The sequence below is a fragment of the Protopterus annectens genome, chromosome 4.part1 (genome assembly GCF_019279795.1).
Source record: "Protopterus annectens isolate FY-2018-M chromosome 4.part1, PAN1.0, whole genome shotgun sequence".
NCBI classification, from domain to species: Eukaryota; Metazoa; Chordata; order Ceratodontiformes; family Protopteridae; genus Protopterus; species Protopterus annectens.
The window spans coordinates 524,154,276-524,170,450 of NC_056734.1; the positions used below are offsets into that span (position 1 = coordinate 524,154,276).

The following is a 16,175-nucleotide window of genomic DNA, read 5'->3' on the forward strand; positions in this document are numbered from 1 at the left end:
CAAAGAGAAAGTCACAGGGGAATCCTAAATGAAAGACCTTCACTGGCTGAGTTTTTATATGAATCGAGAATAGAAGCTGTTGTTAAAAAGGGACAATTAGTAGGGTATGTAAAATATTGCATGATAACTACAGGAATCAATCAGAAGATGTCAGAAAAGATTGGGAAGAGAGATTAGATATGCAATTCACAAAGAAACAAGAGAGGACATATGTTTGGCTCCCAAATATGCAACAGAGAATAAAAGATTAAGGATTTTACCAGAAAGTGTTTTTATAGATATTTTTATACCCAAAGTAGTCTCCAAAGCAATTTTCTTCAGGTAGATGGCAAATGTTGGAGGTGTGATGGGGAAGAAATAGGTAACTGGGAACAATTGTTTTGAGAGTGGCAGCCTAAAAAGTCCCTACAGAGTACTCTGTCAGGAATACTGTGTGAGAGACTGAGTATAACTAAGGACATTATTTTTTCAGCTAGGATACAAGATCTGAATTGCCTAGACACAGTAAGGCTTTGTTACATTCAATTCTGATGACTTCCAAAAAAGGCAATTTCTAGAAAATGGAAGTCAAAATCTAAACCAGCTATACTTGAAGTAGTGACTATTGTAACAGAGAAAATAGAAAAGGAAGTGGAAAGGGGTAAGAGTAAATTACATAGAAAGAAAATGGAAATGGTGGCAACAATACATGCAGAAAATGTTTTGCAGGAGGAATGAGGTTTAAGCGAAGGCAGGAATTGAATAATTTATGTAATGTTGCTTAGGTTATACATCCCATATATTGTTATATATCCTAGAATGTTTGTAAATGTGAACTTGTTAATTTGATTTGATTACTTTTATATAAATGTAAGTTTGAATGTGTCACAAGTGATAATTCAACAAAGTTGTTTAAAAAATATATCAAATGACAAACCAGATGTAGAAACTACTTAGGAAGGAAATAACACGAATGAAACAGTCTTTCTAACCGAGAACTATTAACACCTGTGGTACTGATTCAGTCCTCCTACAGGTGTATTATAGAATTTTTGGTATTGTTCAATGAGTGATTTTCCATGTCATATTCTCTGGCACAGAGAGGTAGAGAATATTTTGAGTCTATGAACATGTCTCAGAGTTACAGTGGAGGTTAGAAATTAGAATTTGTTTCCATGGTTCATTTTATGAATAGAAAGCTTTTGATATCAATAGATTTAAACGATATATACAGATTGTAATGACATTTGTAACTCATTTGCTATACTGTTATATTAAGTAATATTTCCGCAATTGGATGTCATTGCTTTTAACAGACTGTTCTTGTTTCTTTGTTGTAGGGCCTCTTCCCCCTCAAAACTTCAACATCACGACTGTAACCTCCACCACTGCCCAGGTCTCATGGAAGCCCACCTCATTTGGCATCACTAATGGTTACATCCTAAATATCACCAATAACCAGAATACAAAGAGTCGGTACATACCAGATGGCAGTCTGCATTCCTACACTATACAGGATCTGGTTTCAGGACAGAAGTATCTCCTCTCACTATCCACGGTTCTCAGTACTGAATATGGCCAAGTGCCTAGTAGCCCTGTTCACCTATTTATAACAACTGCATGTAAGTATAGAGACAGAGTTGTTGTTAGCTAGTGGACTCCTTTCTGTCCGATGTAGCTGATTTATAACTTAGCATTTTCAACAAATCATCTTTTGAGGATAAGGTTCTTTAAGAATGGAAGAGGAGAAATGCAATTTGCAATCACAGGGAGTAAACTATTGTACTGTCATTTAGACAACAATTGTTGGTAAAATCAAGAAATGAGTGCTAAGAACATTTTCACATATTTAGAAGCTGGGTGTGGGGACACTGAGTCAAAAGCAGCTTGGCTTAACTCAGGGAACATTTTAGACAGATGTAAAGTTGTTGTAGACCAGAGAGGAGCTATAGTTGTGGTCTGCTTAGAATTAAGTAAGGGGTTTGACATAGTACTACACAAACAACAAATTTAGCAAACATATTCGATGTCCTAGTAATAAGTCTCTTCCAGTGGATTAATGGCTACCAGAGGGGTACCAGTGATGTCAGTATTGGGGCTTTTCAGTATAACATTAATACTGCAGAAGTGCTGGAAAGAAAACTGTCTTTCTGCTGATATGCTCTAGGATTAATGCTCAGGAAAATGCGGAGACTATGGAAATGGACTGAATCAATGATATAAACATGGCAGCTCAGAGTTAGTACAGTTAATACAGTTAGTATATAGTGCATGTGGGAAACAGTAAGCTTCAAAAGGGAGTACAAATCTGGAGGGGAAACAGTAGAAAGTGGAGAACTTGAAAGGAATCTTGGGTACTTATTGCTATGTCTATACATGGTCAATGATGTAGTAACTGTATCTAACGAGAAACATAAGGAGCCTGAGTATGGTACATTGCATTTTATTAGTACGTTTGCACATTACAATGGCATACCCTGGAAGACACACACTTCCACATGTATACACATTTTAACAGTACCTATATTTTATTCCCTGTCTTTTTAATTATCCAGATTTGGGAGGCCAGTTACTTCTAACAGTTGCTTATTCATAACCATCTTACAGATTTACAAATGCTCATGTGTACACTGGGCTTGTGATCTATATAACTGAAAAACAGCTTATCAGAATGCATATCACTGTTAGCTAGTTCCAGGTGTAGAAACCTGCAAATTTACTAGTGTACAGGTGTGTTCTCTTTCAGCGTAACAAGCTGTAAAGGACTAGACCTTGACATGTAACTTAGATATCTTTCATTCTTCTGTGATGACAAGTAGGTGCCTATCTAACTTTTTGGTGGTTGCTGTACAGAATAATTTTATTCAAACTGTATCTGAGGATATGCATGGGAATGGGAAATCCAGGAACGCATAGCCAGGAGCTTGAGCAGCTGTTTTCTTGTCCACCCACCTGGCTAACAGCTGCTCAAACACGAGTCTGGGCAATCAGCTGCCTTAATGGTCACAGGCAATGAAGAACAGAAAGGCACTTAAGGCAATGTATTTACGAACATACCTACAATATTAGTAAACAAAATACAAATAATGCTTTAGCAAGACATTTTATTACACCCTAACCATTCCTTCCTATTTTTAATTATAGAACAGGCCTGTAAAGACTTTAGGGGTGGACCGTGGGCATTAAAATTAGAGGAAAGAGAGCTGCTTTGGCAGCTGAGATTAAATGCATATGCCTACCCTGGTTTAAATGATTGCTGTTCTATAAAATGCATTTTAAAATTGAAATCATTAGATAGGTGAAGTACTTTATTATTTTAAAATTGTATTTAAAATTGTGTTTAGTTTGTTATATACTGTGAAACTTTAATGGGAGTTTTTTCAATACTTTGCATTTAATATAATTGAGGTGCTTGTGATGTCATTGTTAAAGGATGTATTTAAAGATGCTTAGGATTGGGTGTTGTTTGTCTGCGAAGTTCATTGATACTGGTGAACGAAAGCACTAACATTACGTTAAATTTGTTGTGTGGAGTTCTACATCTTGCCTTTTTTTTTTTTTGTTTGTGACATGTAAGGAATAGTTATAAAATTAACAGATAATGGAGTAAAAAATACTGTCAAGGTGATTATGATATAATAAACGGAATAGCTGAGAGATGAGACTGGCAAGATTTAATGGGTAATAGGATTACTGATAAAAATGGAATTTTTTTATGACTTTATCAGTTCCACTACTGAAAAATATGTGCCTATGTCAGTATGTAAAATACAGTCAGATTTTGAAATTAATAACTTTCTCTATGGTAAAATGCATAAAATATATGTTAACAAAAATTATCATTGGAGAAGGCATAAAAAATGTCTATCCTTTGGAAATAAACTCAGATATAAATGAACTTCTAAGGCTTTGGAATACTTAATTAGGAAGCCAAAGTTACAGTTTGATTTAATATTTGTTGAATGCATAAAGGAAAGCATAAAGTTTTTTTATAAAATTGTTAGGGACTATATAAAAGTTAAATCAAAGAGTATATGCTTGGAAACTGATAATACAATTATTACTGATCCTTGTAAACTTGGTGATATATTTAATAATAACTTGTTTTTCATACAGATGGTTTTCATATGGTCATGAGCAATGATAACAACAAATTATTTTCTACCATTAAAGCAGAAGACGATGAAATGTGTTTTATGCCCAGGCACTTGTGCCATTCCTAACTGATCTGTTACTTGAAATGTTACATGAGAGATTTGTCCCAGAAATATGGAAGGAAACCTTTGTCATCCCTATTCCAAAGGGTGATTAAGATGGGACCTGGATAATTACAGGCCTATAAGCCTTACAAGTTTACTGGCAAGGCTTTTGAAAGAGCAATTCTTTCTCTGTTTAGTGCTCCATATAACCAAGTTTTGGATGTTGTCTAGTGTTTTTTTTTTGTCTGCCAGACCCTGTTTAAGCAGTCTGTTGAAAGTTTATGAGAATGTTGTCTCATGTTATGAGCAGACTCTGCCAGCAGATGCAGTCTATTTAGATCTTTATAAAGTATTTGACTTAGCACTGCACAATAAAATTCTTCAGGCCATAGCTGAACAGAACTGAAGGTGGTGTATAATTAATTAAATGGTACAGGACTGTCTAAGAAATAAGAGAAGCAGGTTTAAGGTTCAGAATCCTACTTCATAGTACTGGTTGGTAAATATTGAATTCTTTCAGTGGTTTGTTCTAGGACTGTTCCTTTTTGGTTCATTTATGATCTCATTTCAAAGCTGTTAAGAACTTATGAATACGTAAAAACCCAGATGACACCAAGGTGACTGTAATTGTTAGGAATGCAGATGACCAAAGACAGTTACAGATTGTGTAGATGCTTTGTACATCTGGTCAAATATTAACAGAGTATACTTGTACTCAAAAATATAAGGTATTTCATTTTGGATCCCGTAAAAATATCTATCATACTGTATTAACTATAATAGAATCCCTGTTTCAGACTGTTAAAGATTTAGGTATCATAATTGATGACAGACGCACTTTAAAGCTCATTTGATGAACACAATAAGACCTCTATATGATATTATGAGGGACATTCTGTTCACTATCAACAGTACAGATGGAAGTGCCTTGGTTTCTTTGTTTAAGGTTTGATTCATCCACATTTAGAATATGGTGGACAGGTTCATTTGTGCAATATTACATTTTTTTAAGTTAGAAGGAATTCAAAAAATGTACACCAGACAAATAAAATGAGACAATTTCCATGTAGAGTAAGGTTGAAGAGGGTAACATTGCTTTCAGTCAAGTAAAGGCTTCTCAGAGATGATATCATACTTGTGTTTAAGTGCCTAAAAATGAGATGTTAGCTGCAGTGTTTGGACTGAGTTTTGTATAACACGATAGAGACACCAGGAATAACAACCTTCATGAGAACTTACTGTCAGCTATAACATTGTATTTAACATTTTAGATACAGAGCAAGGAGAGCATGGAATTCTCTCTCCAAGTAGCAATAAGACAATCCAGAACTCTGGTGAACTTTAAGGATAGGTTGGATATGGGGATGGAGGCATATGAAATCGATAACTTGACACTAACTTCTATGTAGCTACTTTGAGGCTTAAGTTAGCTGTATGAGTGCATTGAAACATTGAAGCATTACAGTAAATATTTCTTTACATTTTAACATTCTTTTCTTCATCACAAAATGAGTCTCCTCATAAAATCTGGGCAGCATATTTGGGGTCCAGACACAGGGACCTAACTAGGTCCAGGAATCAAACCACTTCTACAACAGAGGCCTGAAATTATGGTGATTTATCAACTCTTTCATTGCACCTCAGATAACCAGAGTGGTTATCCATTACCTGCAGCATATGGCACTGATCAGTCATCATTCATGAGATTTACATTAGCTTATCTGTCTGTTAGTGGTCTGGATCACGTTATTCCCTTTTTTTTTTAAAGTAAGGCTTTGGCCATCCATTCTTCTTGAGGTACAGTTGTCATCATCTATCTTTCTAAGGGACCAAATGTAATTGTCAGTCTTTCAAGAAGTATGGCTATGATCCTCTATCTTCCTTTGTGATTGGCTGTTGTCACCCATCCATCTTTGGACATGGCTTTAGACATCCAGCCATCTTGGCATAGGCTGTAATAATCTATTGATCTTGTGGCATGGTTCAAGTTTCTCATCCATGTTTGGATCTGGTTCATAAGTGCATAAGTTCATAGGTACTTACCAGGTTAGTGTTCTGTGAGGATATTAAGAAGCCTTGCCTTGCATTCCCATGATAGTTATTAGCCATTATACTTTGCAATTTGAATATCCAAATATAGGCCACACAAGTCTATTTGGGAGTAATTACATATTTCCTCTATTCAGGAGGGCCAGTGGTGCTAAACTGGGATGGTGAATTTGTAGTTACCCATCCATATGTCATTACGTATGAGCAGAGCACAAGAAATACACTATTATTAAGTAGAGTAGAAGATGTTTCAATCTATTTGGTATTATCTGTGATACCTACCTGTCCCTCCAGTATATTCTGTTAATTTTGCAAGAGAGACTGAGGTCCCTTAAGTGGGTGTTTATGATACCATTGGATTTGTGAATGTGTAAGTCTGACAGAAGAGAGTCTTTTTGAGATTCAGTATGTCAGGCAGAGGTTACCTCTCAATAGCCACTATGATGCAAGAAGAGATACAAGACTTTGAGTTGGTCTGTATAGTTTTTTTTGTTTTGTTTTTAGTAAGAAAGTACTGTGGTCATTCAGTTTGTGACAACAGTTTATTTTTTCTGTAAAGTGTCTCGCTGTAGGTGACATAACAGTACCTCCCATCTAATCTGGTAGCCTTTCCCAAAGCAGCATACTAAAATATCAGTCTCAAGTCCCTGTACTGTTTTTTTCCACACTAGCCTGTGTATTATTAGGAAGCTGGCCATTAACTTTACCTAACCTGCCAACTCTAACAGTAACAGGCTTCAAGCACAAAAAAAATACTGCCGCTTAACAGCAGTCTCTGTACTTACATCCAACAGGCCTTAAGACCTGGCAAACTCCTGACGGGTGTATCCCCGCTCCGCTTCGCCCTCGCGCCCCACCCTGCCCCCTAATTCCACCCGCCCCTGCTGTCTCTACATTTATCAGGCTAACAAACCCATCCCACCTAACTCAGAACCAATTACAGCCCTCCTACAATGGAATACATCTCCTCCCCAAATCCCGGCCATCTACCAATACCTTAACAGGCTTTCCTAACTCCCCCCACTTAATTTAGCCTCCCTTTATATAACCATGTGTAAAATAATGAACTTTATTGTCCCACTTTTAGCTCTACTCTTATTTATTCCTTACTTCTTATCGAGGTATGAAAATCAAACTCTATTGGGTATTCACTTCCCCAATGGTCATACCTACAACTACATAAATCTTCCCTCTTACGAGATTTCTTCCACCAACTACTCAACCTCAGCAACATACTTTAAAAATGTGCACCTAACTCAATGATACCCCAAAGCAACCACTACTAAATCTGGTCTAAAGATACTATGCAAATTACTTAGACTTATAGTTCATCTGAAAAAATGTATTGCAAAAGATGGGGATATACATCCCAACCCAGGACCAGCCATTAACCTAGACACTGTTACCCTAAAATCAGTTTCTAGATCTTCCAACTCTCTCCTTATTTTCCATCTTAACCTAAGAAGTATTAATAACAAGGTTCATAATCTACACGCTCTACTAGCCATGCATCTCCCAGACATTATGTGTCTATCGGAAACGTGGCTTAAACCAGCCACAAAGGATGAAGAGATTCTTCCACCTGGGTATAATATACTGAGGGTTGATTGGATAAAAAAAAAGGGTGGCGGAATAGCGGTAATGTTTAAAAACACACTGAATATCATCTTGAATCCATTGCAACCTCCCAAGGTCTCCAATATGGAACTAATTGCGCTAAAAATTTGCCTAAATAACCATAAAACTATAAATCTCATTGTAGTTTATATCCCCCCCGGGAAAAATGTAGAAACCCTGGAACTAACCTTAAGTTGGTTAGCCATGAATTACCCCCAAGAAACCATCATACTGGGCGATTTCAACATTGACTGGTCCCAGTTCTCTGACCAGACAAATCCCCTACCTATCAACCTACATGGCTACTCCCAAAATATTACATCTCCCACTAGAATTGGAAATACTAGGCAAAAAGGAAGCACTATCGACTGGATTCTTACCAATAAAGATTCACAAAATTATACTACAGGGACCCTCTCCAATGATCTTAGTGACCACCTTATCACTTTCATTATGAAACATAAATTGATGTTCACAAGACCTCCTATCTATAGACTAGTTAGAAATAAGAAGAAATTCCTCCCAGTGCAATTCCTAGATGAACTCAAATTGTGTAACTGGTCCATGTTAAAAACACTTCCCCTAGACGAGAGTGTGGATTACTTCAATGACACATTCCTAAAGATACTAGACACTCATGCACCAAATCGTCTTATCAGATCAAAGATTCGCGTAGCACCTTGGCTAACCAAAGAAACTAAACTGAAAATTAAGCTCAGAGACAAGGCATGGGATAAGTGGCGAACCACGAAAGCACCCCTAGATCGCATTATATTTCAACAATTCAGAAATTCTACAAAATCCAATATCACTCAGGATAAAAATAACTATTACTGCCACCTCCAGGACAAACATCAGAATAACCCAAAGAAGTTCTGGGCAGGTTTTAACAATCTCCTTCATTCTGGGAAGCCTACCACCCCTACCCCCGTGAAACTTACTGGTAAAGATCCTATAGAAATAGCAAATGCGTTCAACTCTTTTTTTACCAAAACGATCCAGTCCCTAGCCAGTCAGTTACCTTCTTCTTCCTCCTCCATAATCAGTGCTATTAGTAAATCTCCACCTGCCTTTAATCTTCAACCAATATCCACCTCCTATATTAGAAGCCTACTGAAGAAACTTAAACCATCCAGCCTATCTGCTGATCGTCTTCCGGCCGAATACTTACAAATAGCATCTGATGTTATAGCCTACCCTATCTCAATCTTGATAAACAGAACCATTACAGAGGCTACAATTCCCTCTCTTTGGAAAATATCATATGTCATCCCACTTCATAAGGGTGGCTCCTCCACGGAAATTTCAAACTTTAGACCCATAGCAATACTGTCCCTAATAGCAAAAATAATGGAAAGGTGTGTTCACAAGCAACTCCTATACTATCTCACCCAAAACAATCTTTTGTCCAAAACCCAGCATGGCTTTCGCCCCCATCACAGTACAACTACCGCCCTCCTCTCCTTTGTTGACTCAGTCAACTGTAACCGTAATAACAAACTTATTACTTCTGCTCTCTTTCTTGACCTGTCAAAAGCCTTTGACATGGTCAACCATCAACTATTGCTTCACACCCTCGAAACACTTCACCTTGACAACTCAGCCCTAAGCTGGTTTAACGCTTACCTCTCAGGTAGACAACAAGCAGTCCAGTGGCAAAGCAAGCTATCTCACCTATTACCCAATACCATAGGTGTACCACAAGGCTCTATACTTGGTCCCCTTCTTTTCTCGGTATTCATAAATGATCTCTCTTTAATCATCCCCAAAGCCACCTGCATTCAATATGCAGATGACTCCACACTAATCTGCTCTGACATCTCTCTCCATAATCTCCAAGTAGCCACCCAAAACTGCTTTGCTGCGGTTGAAAAATGGTTCACAGAACGGAAACTTATCCTGAATCCAACAAAAACTAACTTGCTATTAATTTTCCCCTCCTCAACCACTTCCTTAGGGCAATACTCCTCTCTCATTAATAATATGACCTTCTATGTTCAGTCCACTAATGGCACCATCATAGAGCCTGTTACCAACACCAAACTACTAGGCGTCATTATAGATCACAAACTCAAATTTGACTTGCATATCAGTCAAACCATAAAGACAGTAAACAGGAAACTTGGTTCCATGTACAGAATTAAAAACTTTTTAACTCCCAGCACCAAACTAACCATAGCACGGACACACCTCCTCTCCTCTCTAATATATGCCTCTCCAGTACTTTCCTTCCTAAATAAAACCGAGCTTAATAAACTCTCTATCGCTTACAACCATATTGCCAAATTTGTTACAGGTGAACCGTATCATACTCACCATTGTATTAATCTAAAGAAACTTGACTGGTTAGAACTCCCCAATCTTCTCAAACTTAACCAACTTACAGAAGCATTCAAAATAATTAAAGAACCAGAGAAAACCCCCTCACTGAACCAACTCTTTACCCCCTACACCAATCTTAGCTGCCTCCGATCTTCACATAGTGTCCTGATACAAACTATCAAATCTAACAACTTAGGTGGAGACGCTCTATATGCCAACTCCATTGGAAAACTATGGAATTCCCTTCCTAATAACCTAAAACTAACTACCTCTCTCAACCAGTTCAAAAGTAATCTTAAGAAATTCCTAAAAGCTCATTGGCTATGTCCTTGCACTAAACCGGACTAGTCCAAATAAGTCCACTATCACCCCTTGTCGTTTCCTATTGCCCTCTCCCTCAGCTCTTTTTTCCACTAAGATCCCTACAATTACATGTTTATAACATCTCCTGTTCCTCTGACTGCCTTCCCCTCATAATCTCTATATGAGTTTTATGGGACTATAATTTCACCCTTCTCCTCTGAGCCTATTATCTTTTTCCTCTATACCGTCTGGAACAGCCCAACTCCACTTTCCTTTACATCACTCGACTATTTTACCTATGCCCTGTTTAAATTGTCACCTCTCACTATCATGTTATCAAGCAATTTATTTATTTTAGAAAGATTGTATCCATATATGCATAACAAAGTCTTATTTTTTAATTTCTCCCTGGGTCCCTAACCTGCAATCGGTATGTTTATTTCTGTGTCTCTAACTAATAGCATTATTATGAATTTATCTGTATGTAAGTCAAAGTCCTGTTTTTAATGTGGAGCTTTTCTCCCCGGGTCTCCACTGAATATGGATATGTATCCAGTTGGACTAACCCGGTAAACAAATGTAAAATAAAAATAAAATAAAATAAGTGACTGGACAGTTACATAACAAGGGCCGTTATACTCATTGATTGGCTTGATGAGTGTGGAATACAATGGAATAATACCATCCCTGGATCTGGATGCCATACCTTTAGATGTAAGCTGTGCATTGAAAGAGGACTTCCTTACAATAGTGGATACATGGAATTAAAGAACAGTTCACTGTTGACATATGTTTTCAGCTGTAAGTACAGGATCATTTTTCAGGGAGAGGGGGTGTTGCCAGTATGATAGTTACAAAGGTACTCATGCTTGCCAAAGGACACAATTATACATTTCTTGTTATTTAGTTTTAGTTCATGGTTTTGACATCAGCTGTCTGTTTGGAACAGACTCTCTTGTAGGATCTTGATGTCCTCTTCAGAGTTTATGAGGGCACCAAGTTTGCAGTTATCTGCAAAGTCGGTCAGCCACAAACCCTTAACATTCGCTTTGACCTCCAAGAAGTAAATGCGAAAGAGAAGGTCTCCCAAGGACTGAGCCCTGAGGCACTCTGATAGCAGCAGGTCTTTTACAGGAGGTACAGCCACATACCTTTACTTCCCAGGTTCTACTTGTGAGCCAATTTGCTATCCAGCGAGTTACATAGGGTTAATATTTAGCTGGGAGAATTTATCTGTCATACCCGACTGGGGTTGGTGTTGAATGCCTTTGCAAGTTCCAGATATGCAGTGTGCTCTGATTTGACTTCATCCATGGCCTCAGTAACCTTTTCAAAGTCAGGCAGATTAAGAATACAGGGCCCGGCCTTGACAAGTCTGAACTATGTTTATTTTGAGAGTGGGTAGGTTACCTGTACCCCTATCGATTAGTTCCAAAGTGATTGTTTCTGTAGCCTTACAGATGAGACTGGTCAGGTTTCCAACCACAGCCCTCTTTTTTACCTTTTTATTTTCTTTTGCATCGGTCTGGCTTATGGATCTATAAATACCTGGGTCCATTGAAGTCCCACATTTGTGCAAGGGAATGACTATTCCTGTTCTTTCATCTGGCACAAAACCTGTTTTGAGGTTAATATTGAATACCCTCTGTAGGAGATCTGGCACATTTTGTTTTAAGCTAACTAGTATGTAGTCTGGTTCATTACCCATCCCCAGATATGTAGCGTTCTTATCTGTAGATAGTGCCTTGAGAACTTGTTCTTGGGAGATTTGAGGAAGACTGTAGATGCAGGTATTTATTCTGAGGATATTTGGGGGGGGGCGAAGTTAGAGTTGAATTTGTCTGATAGTACATCGGCTATGTCCTGTGGGTCCAAGTTTGTGACATCATTTACTAACAGCTGTGTTTTGTGTTGGACATTATTTCTGAGATTTCTCACATAGTTTAAAAAGCATTTGTGGTTATCTTTCACTTGTGGGCTATTTCTACCTCATATCTATGTTTGATTGGTCTGATCAGGATCCAGTCCTTGTTCAATTAAGCAAAAGTGTTTTTTTTTTTTTTGTTTTGTTTTTTTGGCTTCCTGAGAGTTTAATTTATTTTTCTGTGCAATGATTTTTTTTTTCTTTTATTGTAGAGTCTGTTTATATTAGGGTTCCATCATATGGTTTTATTTTTGAATTTGGCATCTTATTTGTTTTGCAGGGTACAAATGCATATATGTAACCATTTATATGTGTATAGAATTTGGCAGTAAAGGATTACACATAGGGAGTAAAATCATCTGGGTGGAAGGAGCTTTTGGATTTAGCCAGGTCATCACTCAGTTTTAGTAGATTACACTTAAAATAGTCTCTGAATACAAAGGGCTTGGCGGATTCTTCAGGCTTAAGTATTATGGTGAATGTAGAACAAAAAAATGAAATAGAAAGCTCCAACTAGATAAAAGACAAGTTATTCCACAAGTAAAATCCAGGTAAAAGTCCCCTTCAAATAAAATAAAGTTGTTTTTTAACACAATATCCAATAAAGTTTCAATTAAATAAATTTCACGGTGACTTGCTCCCTTCTCGGTCAAAAATTCAGTGACCCAATTGACACCAAGGTCCTAGGGAATCATCGTATACAGGTCCTTAATATCTACAGTGAGAAAATTATATTCATAGTGAAATGAGAGCTTAATTTCCTCAAGAAAACTCCAAGAGTCACAACAGATCTCTTTCACAGAGGTCAGATTTAACAAGAGAGGAGGCTACAAGTGGAATGGAGTAGAGCTGCCCCATACTGGTAAGTACCAAGTTTAGGATCTTATCATAATAAACATTATACTTCACCAAATTACAGTAAATACCAAAAGTAAGTGCAGAGCTATCATAGTAACTCAATAGGAATGCAAAAAGTTACTTAGGCTCATAGGAAGTGGCTAGGCTATTGGCCCTGAGGCCCTTGCAAGCCTAGTCAAGAATTTAGCCCATGTTCCAACAAGTCAGCACCCTATGCCACTGTCAAGCAGGTACACAGGAGGAATCCCAGGGGTGTAGTTTCTGTTCCCCATCCAGTTATCCAGGTTGCGCTTAAAAAGGTTTAATGAGGTACTCTGCCTCACATGGAGAGGGAGTCTATTCCATAAAAGGGGGAGTCTCTGGGACACAACTCTGTCCTGCCAACAAGTGCTATTGATGTCACAGATCAGGTTGAGGTTGCATGTGCGGGTTACTCGAGTGGAGCTTGACTTATGGATATGCAGCAGTTTTACCAGGACAGCGTCTGAGATTGCTTTGTATGCCAGACAGGTTATTTCTGAGGAGTCTGTAGGAGACTGAGTAGAGGGACAGGGGTTTTAGCCTATCTGCCTAGGGTAGATGTTTGAGGCCCTGAATTCTCCAGGTGAGGAACTTCTGTGGTCTCTCCAGCTGCTGCATGTGCTTTGTGAGGTACATGCTGACAGGGGCATTGTACTCTATAATGGGTCTTATAAGGGAAGAATACAGGGATGTTATGACCACCTTGTCCCTGGATGAGATACCCTTACTAATGAGGTGGGCCATGTAGAAACTTTCCATACAATGGAGGCAATATGGTGGTCAAAAGTCAGTTTGCTATCAACCTAGGTGCTCAAGTCCATCACAACTGTTTGCATGCTTAGTGCCTTATTATCAATGTGATCATTTGTGAGGACATCATTCTCTCCAAAAGGGATTATGATGCATTTTTTGGCATTCAGTTTGAGGCCATGTTTCTGGCACCAGTCATTTGTTTGGGTGAAATCCTCTTGGAGGATGCCACATCACTAGGGGAATTGATGACAGCACCCAGCTTGCAGTCAAAACTTGGTCAGCCATAGCCCACTAGATTTGGCCTGCATCTCTGAGAAGTATATCCCAAACAGCAGAGGCCCCAGGACCGATCCCTGGGGTACACTGCTTGTTATGGGTCTACTACTTGAGGTGGCTTCCCCTGTTTTAACTAGGTGAGTTCTATCAGTGAGCCAGTTTGCTACCCATCTGGGAACATATGGATTGATGCCTAGTTGAGATAGTTTATCTATTATACCCGAGTGGGGAATAGTATCGAAGGCCTTGGCCAGGTCAAGGTAGGCCTCATCTATGGCCTTGGTGATTGTCTCAAAGAAGTCGACCAGATTTAACAGGCATGACCTCCCCTTGACAAAACCAAACTGTGTGGGATCAAGTGTCTGGATGTTGCCAATGTCCTTGTTAATGAGGTCCATGATAATCCACTCCATGGCCTTGCAGATCAGGTTAGTTAGCCTGATGGGTCTATAATTTCCTTTATTGGTGGACACTCCACCTTTGTGCAGAGGTTCATAGGTTCATAGGTTCATAGATTAGTACTAGGCTAACTACCCTTGTGGACCATTTCAAGCCTAGCCAATTACCCCATGTGAGAATCAAACCCCGCACCTTGTGTTTGTAAGGTAAACACCTAAACCATTATGCCATCCTCCCACCCCCTAAAAGTGGATGTAGGTGCAGGTCATAGGTTCATACTAGGCTAACTACCCTTGTGGGCCATTTTAAGCCTAGCCAATTACCCCATGTGAGAATCAAACCCTGCACCTTGTGTCTGTAAGGTAAACAGCTTAACCATTACAGTAGCTGTCCTCCACTCGGCTGGGACAAAGCCGGTACTCAGGCTTTGGTTGAATAGGGTGCCTAATGGTTCTACAAGTTCCTGCTAGGTATTTCAAGACTAGTAGTTTGTCATATCCAGTGTAAAATTATCACAGTCAGTATTGTGGTTGCTTAGCACTGAGCAGTTTTGAGAGAATGAGCACAAGGCTTTGCAAATGCAAGCAACTTATAATAGCACAGAAAAGCTAAAAATATTCAAACAAGCCCACTAGCCGATAATCAAATAACAGACTTCAAAGTCCTAGAGCAATCAGAGGCCTAGAAATGACTAGTTTCTTTCCCTACTCTCACTGAAGTATAAAGCAAGACAATTCTTAGATTACAATAAATACAAAACCTAAGTGCAAAGTTATCACAGTAACTCAGTAATAATGCAAAAAGCACTTATGTGTTTCAAAGCTAATAGTTTGTCAAATCCTCTACATCTTATTTAGACTTCTTTATTAACATCAAATATTACATAGTGGCACGAGTACACATTCAATTACAAAAGAGAAAATAAGCCATTACAAACATCTTCATACATTATACAAATATGATTTCTGCCTTCATAATTATTATTTAATTTAACATTACATAGACTGATTAAGTCCTGCCATCCCTGAAGTATCAATTCTGCGCAAATATGGTGAAAATTTGTCACAATCAGTTGTTGTTGTCTAGTTTTCCAACAAAACTCAATTACCTTGTGATGAGTATTACATAACAGACACTTTGAATCTGAGGTGCATGGCTTCTCCATGCTTTGTGTCTTACATCATTGGTAGAGATCAGGGGTCCTCTTGTTGTAACTACTGGTTTCTACTCAACAGTTCTATAATTATGTACCAGTGTATGCTGTCCTGTACTGCAGCTGTTGAATGTGCTGGGATTCTTCAGTGCTGCTATCTAAACATCCAGTATTAGTATATCCAAATGTGACTCAAGGTTTGCTATTCATAAACAGCATTACTGATACTGACCCAGTGTTTTTTTTTCAGTTTTATTCTGTATGGCCTGGTTTAAGCTATAATGACCCAGTGTTTTTTTTTCAGTGTGGTTCTGTATGGCCT

At 38.3% G+C, this 16,175-nt stretch overlaps 1 protein-coding gene across 1 annotated transcript in view; it reads left to right on the top strand.

Moving 5' to 3' along the window:
- Positions 1 to 16,175, top strand: part of SNED1 (sushi, nidogen and EGF like domains 1) — a 1,598,911-nt gene that overhangs the window by 1,258,072 nt on the left and 324,664 nt on the right. Inside the window, exon 25 of the mRNA XM_044070335.1 lies at positions 1,320 to 1,601. Within this exon, the coding sequence (XP_043926270.1) occupies positions 1,320 to 1,601 (282 nt within the window). The remainder of the gene's footprint in view (positions 1 to 1,319; positions 1,602 to 16,175) is intronic.